Below are 14,349 nucleotides of genomic sequence, written 5' to 3' on the forward strand. Positions count from 1 at the left end.
ATACAGCTTGGTGAATACTGTAAAAATAATTTGATATCACAGGTGTAGTACTTGTAACTAGTATTTTGGCACAAATATCTACAAAACCAGGAGAAATAACTAACAATGTACAATTTTTTCTGATTGTTTTTAGGTCACAGGGAACCATTTTCTCTTCAAGCTGGACTTCAGCATAACCAAGAGACAGAAACAAATTTTATCTTGTCGTCTTTACTCATCCTGCTTAAAACCTGTAAGTAATGTGTATTTTTTGGAAAGTACCTACTGCATCTGAGACTGATTGCGTGTATTGAATTTTATTATATTTTAACTCTGGTGCCTATTGTTTCCACTGTGCATTTGCCTCTTTCTGATCTACTGATAGATGCATTTGTCTAATGGAAAAGCATTTTAACTTTTCCAAATAGCTCCAACCTCCCTTTGCACATAATCTCAGCAGTTCTTTTTTCACATTTTTATGTACAGATCTGTTTGAGTGCTTATGCTTTATATTAACCTATTGTTATTCTGCCAGCAACAGCTGCTGTGGAAAGAAAAAAAGGAGTATCCTAATGCTTGCCCGTTCATACTATATGCTTCCACTTGTACAAGTTGGTATTGTAAAGACAAGTACAGATCCAAAAAAAATGAGTCTGTGAATTCAGGCTGCAATGGGAGAGAGATTTAAAGACGGTGCTGGGTGTTTTGGTTGCATAAAAGAAAGCTTAGCCAATTTATAGTCATTAAAAGGAATGGTTTTGCTTAGTAGAATGCAGTATGCCATGTTTTGTATTTTAACGTGAAGTTCATGCAGTTGGGTTAGAAAACAAATATGGTGGCTTATTCTTGTGAAGAGTATTTCTGGTGAAAACAAGTTAAGTCACAAGTGGGGCAACTCTTTAAATATTTATGAAGTGCTTATGCAACATTGACATTGGGATATTTACCATATTAAAATATTCATTTATTAGAGAAAGGATTCTAAAATCAGGTAAGAGAATGGTCTGAAACAAGATATGACATAAAAAATAATGGAGAATCATCACAGAAAAAAAAGACTTACTGACTAGCACGGTTTATTTTTTCTGTAGCTCAGATCACAAAATTGGTTTTGACTGATACTCTTGAATCCCAAGGCTTGAGGAACCAAAGGATCTTGACTGAAAGAGGTACTCACACTCACTGAGGAACCATTATGGCAATAAAAGAGAATTTTTCAAGAAAACTTAATGATACATGTAAAAATCTGCTAGAATGTCTCAAGTTAGTTCAAAGTGTTTTGGTCAAATCAGTGTTTGACTAAAACAGGCATGCTGACACATTGCTCATTGTTTTGAGACTTTCATGTTGAAGTGCTTTCTCTTTACCTTTAAGGCTTAATTATACATTAGTTTAGAAAGTCTGTCCAATAACCATTATCATCATGTATCTCAGGTCCTAAAGGGAAAAAGCTCTGTGATTTAACCCGGTGAGGACTAGAGTTTTATATTTAAGGTGCTGTTGCTTAGTGTTCATTCCAGGAGTAGGAGAATTGCAGACTACTGAGAGTGACACTCGAGGTCTGCTGGTTAAGATGTGAGTGGGAGGCAAAGGCGCTCTTGGACTGAAAGCATAACATGAATTATCAGTCGTAGTTCGGAGGCTCTTAGCTCCCTATCACTGCCGGTTGATCCGTCTCATCTCCAGAGCACACTCTGGCTTACAAAAGGCAGAAAAAATATCTCTTTAGAAACAGAGATCAAAGGATACATATTTGTTATGGTTCATTTTATTTCACAGGTGAGGAATTCAGCAGAGATGAAGACTCTGTCCGTGTAGTTTGGGAAGTATTGTTGCTATATTGATGTTTACATCTCCTTTTCCACTGGTGTAAGAAACGGGGAGGAAAAGCTCTCTGTTTTAATTTTGGTAGCTCAATGAACACATAAAGTTGTGTAATTCATTAGCAAGTGGCTCAGCTAGGACCTTCATTGCTTAAATGACTAAAGCTATTGGGAATGTTCCTACTACGGAAGGTTGTTGAAGAATCATTGCACTATATAGACCCCTCACAGAACAGATTATGTACAAAGTTATTCTTACAAATTTAGACAGAAAGTTACAGAGGTGTAAGTTTTTTAACCTGATGACTGGGTGGAGGACTTGCAGATTTTTCTACCTTTTCTTTGCTGAAATGACTTTTAATTTTTTTTAACTGCTCTATCTACAAAGTACTTGTATGTTTCTGACAAGGTTGACCAAAAAAACCTCCTCCTTCTTTTCTCCCTCCTGCATGCTTCATTTAAGACATCATTATGACAACTAGTTCTTAAAGACAATTAGTGGAAAAAAAAAAAGGGCAACCAGTACTAGTTTTACCTCAGTAGAAGGAGAAGACAGGTATGCTGTTATTCCTTGAATTAGTGACTTAAGATCTTCAGCTATATTAGGACCTGTCAACTTTCCAAGGTTTCAAAGATTTAGTAGGGATTAGAGTGATGATTTGAGACTATGCACGAAACAACAGATAAATGGAGCGAGGCGGCTGCTAACTTCAAATATATGTGAAATGTGAGTAACCAGTTCTGTGTTGCTCTAGAATGAAAACGCATCCCCATAGAATGTCTTTTTAGCAGATCAAACCAGCAACATGTGCAGACATGCAGGCTGCTCTTCAGCCTGCTTACTCCTTTTTTGCCAAGCAAGAGACAAGCTATTGTTTCTGTTGAAATCAATGGCAGTGAAATCATTGAATCCAGTGGAAACCAATTTGGGCCAAATGCCACTAAGTTTGGATAAAAATTATAAGGCAAAGCATTAATGCATTTGAACATAAACTGGAGTAAAGCATATATCCTACATAACATCAGAAATCACCATGGTAATTCTCTGCAGATTTTCTCGCTGGATTGAATATTAGCGTTTTTCTAGCCCATGTTAAAATAGACAAAATGAATAATGTTTCAAGACTATTTTAAGTCAACACCTCCCTTACTTGTCTCTCTTATATAAGATAGAAGCACCCAGAAGCTAACTCTCTTTTGTTGACACCACATTAGCCAGGAGGATAAAGAATTCTATGGGTAGCCCAATCTACATATGTTTTAGCACCAAACCTCTATGCTTCTATATTTATTTTTTCAGGATATTTAAACAACCTGCCTCTGTAGAAACACAATTTTTGCCTGCTTTCCTTTGTATGTGTTCACTAGCACACAATTCACTGTAAATCATAGGGGCCCCTTTCTTCTTGTTACATAATCTGGTCCTAATCCTTTAGAAAGCAACAGTCCCTCTTCTGAAAGGTAACAGTGAAAGAAACTAGGGAAGGAAGAAAATGAATGCTTCTACCATTGAAGACATGCCATTGGCATTTCAGAGGATGGAAGAAAATGGTGACAATTTTAAACAAAAAAGTCTTAACCCTGAGTATCAAGTTTTCACCTTGGTTCCTCAAAAATCCTCCTTTTATTGCTTTTCCTGAACCAGACCTTATTGTGCTGTCCTAAGTTCTCATTATTGGTCCAGCCAGCATTCAGTCTGATTGAAAGACAGGCATTCCTAGTTCAAAATATTCCACATCCAAGAAGTGTCTGACGGATCCTTCAATAAGCATGCACAGAAACACCATTGTAGACAAACTGAAAATAATCATAGCTGACATATTGACTGTTTCTTCTTTATAAAGTACAGGTTCAATTTTAAAATATTATAGACACTGTAGTTTATAAGCAATATCTAGAATCCTCCTATCTTTTATGTGTAAACCCATATGAGCTTGTATGTATAAAAATTGCACATGCAGCCTGGAAATATGAGGGTAGGATAATCTTAAATGCATCTATAAAAATGTGGTAAGTTTAAGATGTACAGAAATAGATCTTTTGTGTAGTCTAACTCTGAAAGAAACGTAGCAATAAAGGAAGAACAGTCCGGATGGACTCTTACACCAGATGTTTTACAGATTACTCGGTATTTCATCACTCAATCTTTATTTAATCTTAAGACTGTAGTAACTGTAATACTGGAAAAGCTCAATGGCCTGTATGTTATTTTCCTACTTCCAGCTATGCCTATTCCACATACCTGCCCCTTAAAGCTGGCCAATTATTTATTGCTATGTAAAGAATAATGTCCTCCTTACCCCATCTGGTAACCCAATGCATGAAAATTGAGAGTTTTGTGGTATTTCTGCTAGCAAAGGTAATTCTCAGTGCTCTTCATGTTCAGATTGCTTACCCAAATAAGCAACTGATGCAAACCTGTGTTTGTTAGTAACTTATGTTACCCAGTGACTTTGTTAAACGTGTTTGGGCCAAAATTATGATCTTCAGAAGAGTCTGTTTAAGAGTGTGGAGAATTTGAGGAATGCCTTAAACTATCTTTTTCTCTCTGTTGCATATATGGGGTTACCAGAGTGAGGTGCAAGAGAATGAAATGGGGGAGAAAGAGTTTGGGAGTGTGCTGGTTAATCATTTAATAGAAATGATCACAGGGTTGAGTTTCTTGCCTTTTATGGAAGGTACAAAGGTTTGTAAACCAATACTTTTAGTCTCGCTGTTTTTCATACCTGTGTGATGAAACTATATTAGTTTAGCCAAAGATGTTCTAGTGCCAAAGAGAAAGAAAATTTCCTCTTTTTTCCAAAGTATGAAATACTTTTCAAGTGAAAAAAAGGGAAAGATGAGTATCAAGTGAAATAGAAGGATTGCAAGAGTTAAAGAAAGGGATACATTTCTAGAGGTTGGATTCCTTTTGCAGCTCTTAAATTTCTGAAGCTACTCTAAATTCTATCTGACCAACTTGCTACAGTGTCTCCTCCGTACTCACACAACAGGGACGTGCAATTTCTGCTACTCCTTTGCCAGTTGAGATTTTTAAAGTTGTTGGGATAAGTATTACCTCTCAAACATATCTTTAAAATCTCTGTAAGCTAGGAACTGTAATGTTAGTTTGAGAACTTTTTGTGTATTATTAGTTACATGGTAGGAACCTGGTCCCACTGGCTCATTAAGTGCCAGGCTTTCTGCTGAAGTTGTTATGGATCCTGTGAACATGAACGTTTGAGCCTCTGACTCTCAGGTCTTGAAAGACCTTTTTCTTTACCTTTGTTTCTTCTTACATGAAGTAAGTAAAAAAAACTAAAAGTAAAAAAGAAAAAAAAAACCAACAGCAAAACAAAACCAAAAAACCCAACCCCCATCTATTTGCAATAAAGTAAACTGAGCCAACAAATTAAGGGATGTAACTGTAGAGTTAACTTCCTATTCAAAAAAATACTGCATCCTAATGCAAAGGAGGCATAGAACACAATATTTTGTTTATGAAAGTTCCCAAGGAACACTGTATGAAACTGTATGAGGAATCTTCTTACCTCAATCAGAAGATATCAATTCTCTATTGGTTAATGTTTTATGTTTACTACAGGAATATAAAAACTGTTTAAAAGCAATCAGGAAATAATGCATAGTCAGTTTTATAATTTAAATATTTGTTTACGTTCCCTTTCCCTTAATGCATCTGTAAGACTCTATCAGAAATCCTCTTCTTGTCAGGTGAAATCTGGACTAGTTGCAGGGCTAATTATTGTTGAACAACTTAGTTTCAGGGCCTGAAAAATATTTGTTACCTATTTCAAACATTCTCTTTCTGAATAAGCACTTTTCTCCTTACTATCTTAAAGTATTCCAATGAAGCATTTAAACAGTTCTGAAAATATAAGTTAAAACATTTTTGGTAAATCCCCTCGCTGAAGTTTCACAGGCTTTGACTACACAAGGAAGTTCTACCATTAGTTTGGTTGCTCTTTTCTGTGAGAGCTGAAATGATCATCCTGACAAAAGCAGCTTGTGAAACTAATTTGGTTAAATCAGTAGAACTTTTTTGCGTAGACGAGACCTACAAGTATAAAAGCACTTTTCTTTGGTTTGTAATATTGTCTGGTTTTGCCTCACTTGCGAACATGAAAGCCAATGCTTGTGAGTGCTGAGCATTACTGATCTCAGTGAAAGATGCATATACTCAACACCGCCATGGCAGACTTTGTACCAAAAGGTGGACATTGGACACTGGGCTAGAGGTATCTTTTGTTCGGTGGAATTAGTCCTGTGTATTGGTTGGTCCTACATCTAGAGTGAATCCAGCGGTTTCAGATATCTCAGAAATTAGGGCTATTTGGATTTCTTTTTTTGGACCCATCTCTTTGCGGAACAGTGAACTCCCAATAACATCTGATTAGTTCTGTTGGTGCTATATTTTCTGACAGCCTGGGCTTGACTGTCTTCTCGGATTTGTTTTTACTGTGCAGGACTTTGTAAAAGGAATAGCCATCACATAAAGCTGGTATAAGGAAAGAACAGATCCCTAATGCATTATGTAACGATGGGCTTAGATCCTGAAATTCATTTCGTTTAAGACACAAGCTATAAAAGCAGAGAGAGACAGTGCCTTTCTCATCCCCAGCTACCAAATCCATCCAAACAGACATGTTTCCTGCCAAATTTTTATTCCGAATTAGCCATATATGTTTGTAACATATATTGCACAAAGTATTATCATAGCATCAAACAAGCTTTCAACCACTGCAAGTGTTCTGCTATAATAAAGAAGGCATGAGGGAGTTGCTTCAGGTTTTTTTTAACTAAAATATTCTCAGTAACTTTCAATAAGCTTTTTGTTATCTATTCTGCTTCATTGACAAATATGCAGGGGTGCTGTTTTCCTCCCAATGTGAAGTGCTTTCTTAGGTTAATGACTGAGTATTTAAAATCAGAGCAATCGTTTTAAGTGTTTTGTTGTACCAACAGTAGAAGCCTCATTGAGTTAAATTGGTTTCGCTACATTATCTGTTGGATTAGCAAACCAGCTAAGAACTGGTGTGAGAGCTTTTACTTTAACTTGGATAAATGCTTTCATTTTTACCCAGAAACAGGACAGACGTTTCTGTATATTAACCTCTTAATAGTGCTGTCACTGCCTGCATTACTTTCAAAAAACTCATGCAGTATCTTACCCTTCATCTTGTGCTTTCTGACTCTTTTCAACCTTGTGAGATAGCAACAGCTATTTTTTAACATTAATACAGTAGCCTGCATAAGTGCCCCACAGAAAGCACTCATGAATACAGAATGGTGCTTTCTCTTCTGTTGTCAAGGCCAAAGTAGAGTTTTACAAGCCCTTGGGCACTGTGAAGAGGCAGAATTTCATTATCGGGTGAAATCTCTGAGTTTATTTTGATTTTCCTTCTAATGAATTTTAGCTTCCAGTTCAGTAGTTGGAATGTCTATTTTGTCTGTTTATAGAAGCTCCAATTTCTGTAGATCTACATTTTATTAACACTTCACATTTAGAATGATTACATTAACACATATCCCACTCTTTTTATCACAGACACACCAGTCCATAGCACAGTACTCTGAATTGCTGAAAGGAATACAAATGCTTTCAGGTACAGCACAGAAAAAGTGCCTGCTGATCTGTCACATATACTTTTTTTTTTTTTCCCTCTCCTTGATGCTAGTACATCCAAAGCCAGCATTCAACTGACATCAAATTAGTTTATTGCTGTTTATTAAGGGCATCATGAAATTAGAGTTGAAGAGGGCCTTGTCTTTAGATGTTAATAAATCTCAAGTATTAATGTCTGGTGATTTTAAGTATGATGATTTTTAAATGGCAAAAAAAAAAAGTAAAGCATATTCAAAAGTACAGAAGATTCAAATTTTTGCAAAACTCCAATCATTCCACCATACTCCTATACTGAAGTTTCTCCTTAAAAGAGTTTGAATGGCATCTGACTTTTCTATTTCTGGCTCTGGAAACAGATTTAAGAAAATCCCACTCTTCACGATGGAGGTGTTTTGTGCTACTCATGCAAGTGCAGCAACAGTGGCTGAAACACCTGTTCTCCCCTCTGAGTCACCTCATTCCTGGAACGGACACCATTGCCATATGTTTGCTCACAGTGCACATTTCTGACTGCCTGCAATGGTTTGAGATTTTTTTTCCCCCCTTTTTATTTATGCTTCTGTCTACAACATTGTGATAGTCTAGCATTCTGGCTTTGTGGTTGGGTTTTTTTGAGGAAAAGATTGCTGTCACCTTTTACTTTGATCAGTCACAACTGAGCTGTGCGCCTTGAAGGTCTGCAGTCAAACTACAGAAAAATTCATTTAATAAATCTTTTGAAGAAGTCAGCAGGGCATGCATCCTATGACCGTCTCCCAGATGGAGAAGCACCTAATTTTGTCCAATAACCCCATGTGATTACTCAGTTGGCTTCAGTGTAAAGAGTTATGTCAGGTGCACAATTACAAACTATTACTGCTGAAGTAATTAGATTAGACACTGCCTTTATAATATCTGCAGCCGCCTCCTTGCTAATTACTCTAAATAACCAGCCACTGCGCACTAGAGGCACTAGGTTAATGCTTTGTTCTCTGCTCTTTAATAACTTTAATTCCAAAATCATGGATTATTTTCTTATGATTTACACTCCACAGGAACTTGCTGTGAGCATTTCTTCAGCTGGATTTAGTCAATAATTTCACTCTTAGCAGCAGATACTGACCCTGACAGGCAGTATAATAAACTAATTGCTAAAGAAACCAGGAGGATACAAAAAGGTTAGACTCCGCTTTCACAGCAGTAGTTAATCTGCTGATTTTAAAACAAAGATTATTTCTGATTTATGCAAGTGTAACAGAGAAGAATAAGGCACTATTGTCTTTGTAAAGGGTGTAGTACTGTTCAAAGGGCTGAGCAGAATATTTCGGACTTGCCTACCATCTTGCCTTGCCTATGAAAGTGCATCATCCAAGAGTTACATTTAAAATTCCAATGCTTCTGAGGCCAGACAAGAATGAGATCAGGTGTAAATTGAAAAAGTTCAGTTTTAAACTGAAAGGAGAGGTAGACATAGGATCATGGAAAAAGTAACAACTTAGTAAGGAAAAGGCATTGTAAAGTCATGCTTCTGCTGTTTTTATTCCACTCTGCACTTAATCATTACATAAAACGGTAAGAATGATTCAGAAGAGAGCAGGAGGTGTTGAACTTCCTTTGGGAGAAAGTGATTATGACCAGAAACAGACTTAAAAAAAATGGTGTATTTCTGTTATGTAGCATTTCATCAACATCGGGAACAAACACCAAGAAAAATAAAATAGAAAGAGGAGAAGCAGAAGGAAAAAGAAGCCTTTCGTTACCTGCATGTATTGAAGGTAGAATTTCATTAGCGTTCTGGATAAGGTGAAAGTTGAGTGATACTTTGCTTTAATTCAGTATGTGAGAGTCTCAGAAACTACGGTAAATAGCACCACATAAGTACTAGTTGGATGCACTTACCTAGTTGGAGGATAAGAGTTTCTGTCTCTCCTGAAGTTTTTTTCTTCTGTAAAACTCAAAGATACAGGAAAGAAATCAGTATCAATATATCAATTTTGAAGATGATGCAGTGAAATGACTTAACTGAGATTGCCCAACAAGTCAGTGGCAAGATCTTGGAGCAGAATCTGAGTGTCTCAGTCCAGGGCTAGGCTGGTGAAAACTTTGTGGAACAATTATAGCTTGATGTCAGTTTGCATTTCCAGCACACTGTTGGCACATAGATTTTCTGTTATAACAGAAGGTAAAGATTGAGGTGAACCTAAGACTGACTTGTGATGGGAGCATATTTTCTATCATAGCTCAGTTCAGAATCATTATTTTTGTCTTCAGCACATTCTCTTACTTTGGTGATATTGAACAAATCTTATTTTAAGTTACAAATCTGTGTTAAAATGCTCTATCCTTCAGTGCTGGTCATATGAAATCAAACTGTATGTAACAGATAAGTAAGACAGGAGGAATGTGCACACACTCCACTGTGATTAAATGCTTGTTTCATCCTTATTGCAATTGCAACTATTAATCATCAGCCACTACATTCAAGAGCTCCATCTTCAAAACCCAGCGCAATTCTTATCTACATTTTTTGGCTTGTTTAATCTCACATGTCCCCATGCTCCCTTCCATCATAGCTTTCAGCCACTTGCTTTGCTTCCTTCTTTTTCTGCCTCTCTCATTTCGTATTTTCTTTTGTGTCAGTCTTTATATTTGAAACAACCTCTCACTTTCAAGGCCACAAAATCCTCAGAAAGAATTTCCCTTTTGAAGTGTCTTACACTGGTTTCCTAAACTAACAATATTTAAGTTGTTTTAATCCATATCCCAATATACTTGCTGCGGAGTTTTTTAGAGATTAATTATGAAACTTGCATTTGTTGTGAATACTTCTTTCATTTGCTGAGTTCACTGGAATTATTTACAGAACAAAGTGTTATTTTGCATGAGCTGGGTGAGAGGATCTAGTCCTGAATTAAGGAGTGCATATGAGTACCCACAAATTTCATTGTCAAATAATGGAAGTGAAGAGGCCTAACATATTAGGTCAGCCTCTGAATAAAAATGCCAAAAATATCCAAAGCAACTGAGTAACTTAGTCATTTATGACCTTTTTTTACTTCACTCAGCTACTTAGGGACAGATACAAAGAGGATCTTTTCAGAGGCACACATGGTAGACTCTCACTGAAAATGAAGAGAAGGAATTCTAAAGTCCTTCCTGAAAATGCAGCCTGAGTTCCTTCACTATCAAGCACCTTTAAAATTTTTCCCAATCCAACATAGAAAGCCTGAGCTTTCCCTATGTTTCTAAATCACTTTTTTTCTATTTTTGGGCCTATTAAACTAATAAACATTACTGTGTTTAAGTGTTTAAACTTTCATTAGCTTAGATCTGAAATGTAATACAGTCATTATTAATGATTCAGTAGAATTTTATGTAGTATATTTTATTTCATGCTGTGACTAAGAGCATTGAAATGTTTTCAGTACTTTATCCAAGACAAATAATAATTTAAGAAAAAGCCTCCATTCCCCTCTATTCCTCTTTACTTTGTTCATGAGATTTTTATGATTAAAAACTCCAACTTTACCACTACTGTTAAACTTAGACCATCCCAGAGAAGGCCAGATGCAGAAAATCACTTGTGTGGAAGCAAGGAATTAGCTCTTCCATTACAAAAAAGGAAATTATCTGAGTGTGAAAAGCCAAATCTTCATTACTGGTCAACCCTTAAAATGGAGAAAACCACAGTAATTTAAGATTTAAACTTTTGCTGCAAATATGTACATATGAAAAATTGTCTCATGGTATTACAGGAAAAAAGGAGGTGGGATTGTTTGGCAGAGCGCAGTTATTACTGTACCAAATCAGATCAGTAATAAATTGCTGCTTTTAGTAGGAATTGATTGCAGGATTTTCTTGACTTTAGAAATGTCTTGAGCTCATTGGAAAATATTTTGAGAAGAGATGGATCAATACAGTTTCAGTAAGGGCTTTTTAGTCTGTCGGTATTGTTCAATTTGTAGCTCTTCACATGAGGTTTGGTGGGGATTTTTACATTGTGTATGCAACCCAATATATAACATTGACTGCTGCAAAGGCTGCTGGGAACACGGCTCTGGCATATATATCAATGGTATCAGCATCAATGGGCTTAAAGAGGGACTTCAGACCACTCTTTTTATCCAGTTTCATTATTTGCTGATGTTTTGTCTCTCCAGTTTCTATTTCTATTGTGCCATACGATCCAGGCAGGCTTCTGGGAATTCGGTGCTGCCTATTAGAAATGGCCAGTTCCTGGTTCACACCAGCTATGGAAAGGGAAAACAGAACAATGGCATTCTTCACGTTTACCTGCAAAGGAAAGAGGACAACCTGTAATAGCAATCTATAGGGCAAAAGTAGCGTACTTCATCCAAGCTAGTCAGGCTACATGGTGAAATACCTATAAGATCCGTAAGTGCTGAATGGTATTTATCATTTGCTTTGGCAGAAGGACCACTGAAAGGCTGTGCTACCACGTCTAAATTTTGTTTATAATTTTACATGCTCTGAATTACCGAGGCACCGCTGAGACAGCATGCTTATACTCTCCTGGCTGCAAAGAACTGACTGACTCTAAGGAGACAGTTACCCCATTCTGTGGTCAAAGGCAATAGGCAGTTCTCAGGCTCTTGTCAAAGTTGAGAGAACGTGAAGGTGGAACAGAAAATGAATATGGATCTGTTGTATCCGCTACAGCTTAATAAAATGAAGTAATAATAAATAATACCCAAAGTGCCAGAGTGTTCAAAAATATTTAGGCCTGGACTACAAATTGTGAATTGAGGGGGTGTGGAAGTTCCTTAATCAATTCATTCTGCTGTCACTAACATGCGTGTATGTAAATGAAGAAAGCAGCAAAGCCTTCTGGAGCTCGTGGAAGAAATTTCATCTACAGACTCCTTTGTTCAGTTTCGCTGGGCTTCATATCTGCATAACTTATATCCATGCTAAGTGTATCTGTATTTACCTTATGCAGTTTAGGTGTAAAAAGTGTAATCTCCAGGGGACAACATTCAAAACTACAGGCCCAGTTTTTGTTTTGCTGACAGCATTTTATTGTGCTGTAGCAGAACTAAAAGAATCTTAGCCAAAGCAGCTACTAAAGAATACCTTCTGAGAAAAGGCCTTTCTTCCCCACCTCATGTAATACTCTCATAATGACTTTTCCCTAACCCTACAGGAGCAACTCAAGGTTGCCATGACTTACACTGAGGACTGGACAAATATCAAAGGGTCTAAATATATTCTCAAAATGTAAGATATACAAAACTGGCTCAAAACATTGCCTCTCTTCTTACTCATTCTCTCTTATTCTCCATTTCCTATCTGAAATACAGCAACAAGCCATGTAAGTATATGTTGTCTTTAATGTAATCAAGCTGCAAGGGGAAATTAGCAGTTGCATTTGGTTGCTTGTCATATTAACGTGACAAAAGAATTAACCAGGATTTTTTTTTTCCCAAAAGGAGTAGAAGAATTTGCTTCCATAATAGAAAAAGGTCATAACGCAGGGTGATTGCTTTTGCAAAGTTATTCACAGTTTTATGCTTACTGACCTCTCCACTCTGCCTTCTCGCCTTTATCTTGTTCTTCTGCTTTTTCATGTAGTCAGCATTGAAATGTGCAAATGCATATTCTACCAGCGCAGCGAAGACAAAGACGTAGCAAATCCAGAAGTAAACATCAAGTGCCTTGATGGCAGATGCTCGTGGAAGCGAAGATCGGGCACTGACCATCAGTGTAGTCATAGTCAGAACAGTAGTTATACCTGCAGTGGAGTGTGAGAAAATTTACTTTAGGTTTCATAGTATACACTATAATAAGTGTATTTACTAATCTGAAGCTGAGGAATATTTTCACAGTAGAAGCCCCTTAATAGTGTGGCTTCTGATTTTCAAAACAGGCGAGCTTGTAAAAAACTGTGCACTGGTATGTCTAAGGCAGCTTTGAACATGTTATCCTTGGTTTTGTTCTAGGTCAGGACAAACAAAACCAAAAGACTTAACCCTCAAAAACTTTTGCATCTGGACTTGCAACCCTTTCTCAGGCACAGATCCACAAGCTCTAGGAACAGTTTTTTGTCACTGTCCCAGTTCCTTCAAATCAGTTCTTTCATACATCTGCCTCACGTTCACTATTGCTTTTAATCATCTTTAGATGGTTATTTTCTGTTCTTTACTGAGGCAGCTGCTCTGATAGCATGACAGAAATTAAAACGTGAAGGAAATCTGCTAAAGGACCTTCTCTTCTGCAGATGTAAACGTAGCGTTCATAAATGCACCATCATGGAAAATGGGAATTATTGGAGAGTGTAATTACAACTTCACCATGCCCTTCCCTGTTAGTTCCCCATACTATCTGTTTTACCTAATGACACTCTGGCAGGCACAGCTGACTGACTGATCCAGAAGGATACCCACGACATGGCCACTAGTAAGATAGAAGGTACATAAGACTGAATGATGTAAACTCCTCGATTTCGCCGAAGGTGGAAGTGGAGACTGAGCCTGGGAAACTGACCTGCTGGAAAAAAGAGCAGACAAAGAAAGATTCTGACTGTGTGAATTACTGTTAAACTGATACTCAAAATACCATTTCCTATAATGACACAGATCTACATTCTTAAACATCTTTTGGACAAGGATCACAAAAAGCTTTTTTGAATGTTATTCAATTAGTGTTCATAAACCCTGCACGAGGTACTGCAGTTCTCGTCAGCACTGCCAGCTAAGAATAGGTCAAATGATTTGACTCAGGTCATATCAATGCCAGATCTGAAAATAAAATCATGAGTCTTCTTGAATAACAGTATTGCTTCAAAATGTGTACTGTCTTATCATCTGCTGTAGAAAGTCCTCCAGATACTAAATTTAGATTTTTTAAAAGGCCAAGTTAATTTCAAACTCAAAAAAGAGCTTAGAGGAGATGTGCAGCATAAATGAGAATCTGAATACATGAAAG

The 14,349-nt window shown here is 37.0% G+C and overlaps 1 protein-coding gene across 1 annotated transcript in view; it reads right to left on the reverse strand.

Moving 5' to 3' along the window:
- Positions 1–11,397: 11,397 nt before the first annotated feature.
- GABRD (gamma-aminobutyric acid type A receptor subunit delta) overlaps positions 11,398–14,349 on the reverse strand; it is a 17,685-nt gene continuing 14,733 nt past the window's right edge. Inside the window, exons 7-9 of the mRNA XM_009648122.2 lie at positions 13,756–13,911; positions 12,945–13,156; positions 11,398–11,697 (exon numbers count right to left, since the gene is read on the reverse strand). Of these exons, the coding sequence (XP_009646417.1) occupies positions 11,398–11,697; positions 12,945–13,156; positions 13,756–13,911 (668 nt within the window). The remainder of the gene's footprint in view (positions 11,698–12,944; positions 13,157–13,755; positions 13,912–14,349) is intronic.

Source organism: Egretta garzetta, unplaced genomic scaffold (genome assembly GCF_000687185.1).
Source record: "Egretta garzetta isolate BGI_Z169 unplaced genomic scaffold, ASM68718v1 scaffold61, whole genome shotgun sequence".
Classification (NCBI taxonomy): Eukaryota; Metazoa; Chordata; class Aves; order Pelecaniformes; family Ardeidae; genus Egretta; species Egretta garzetta.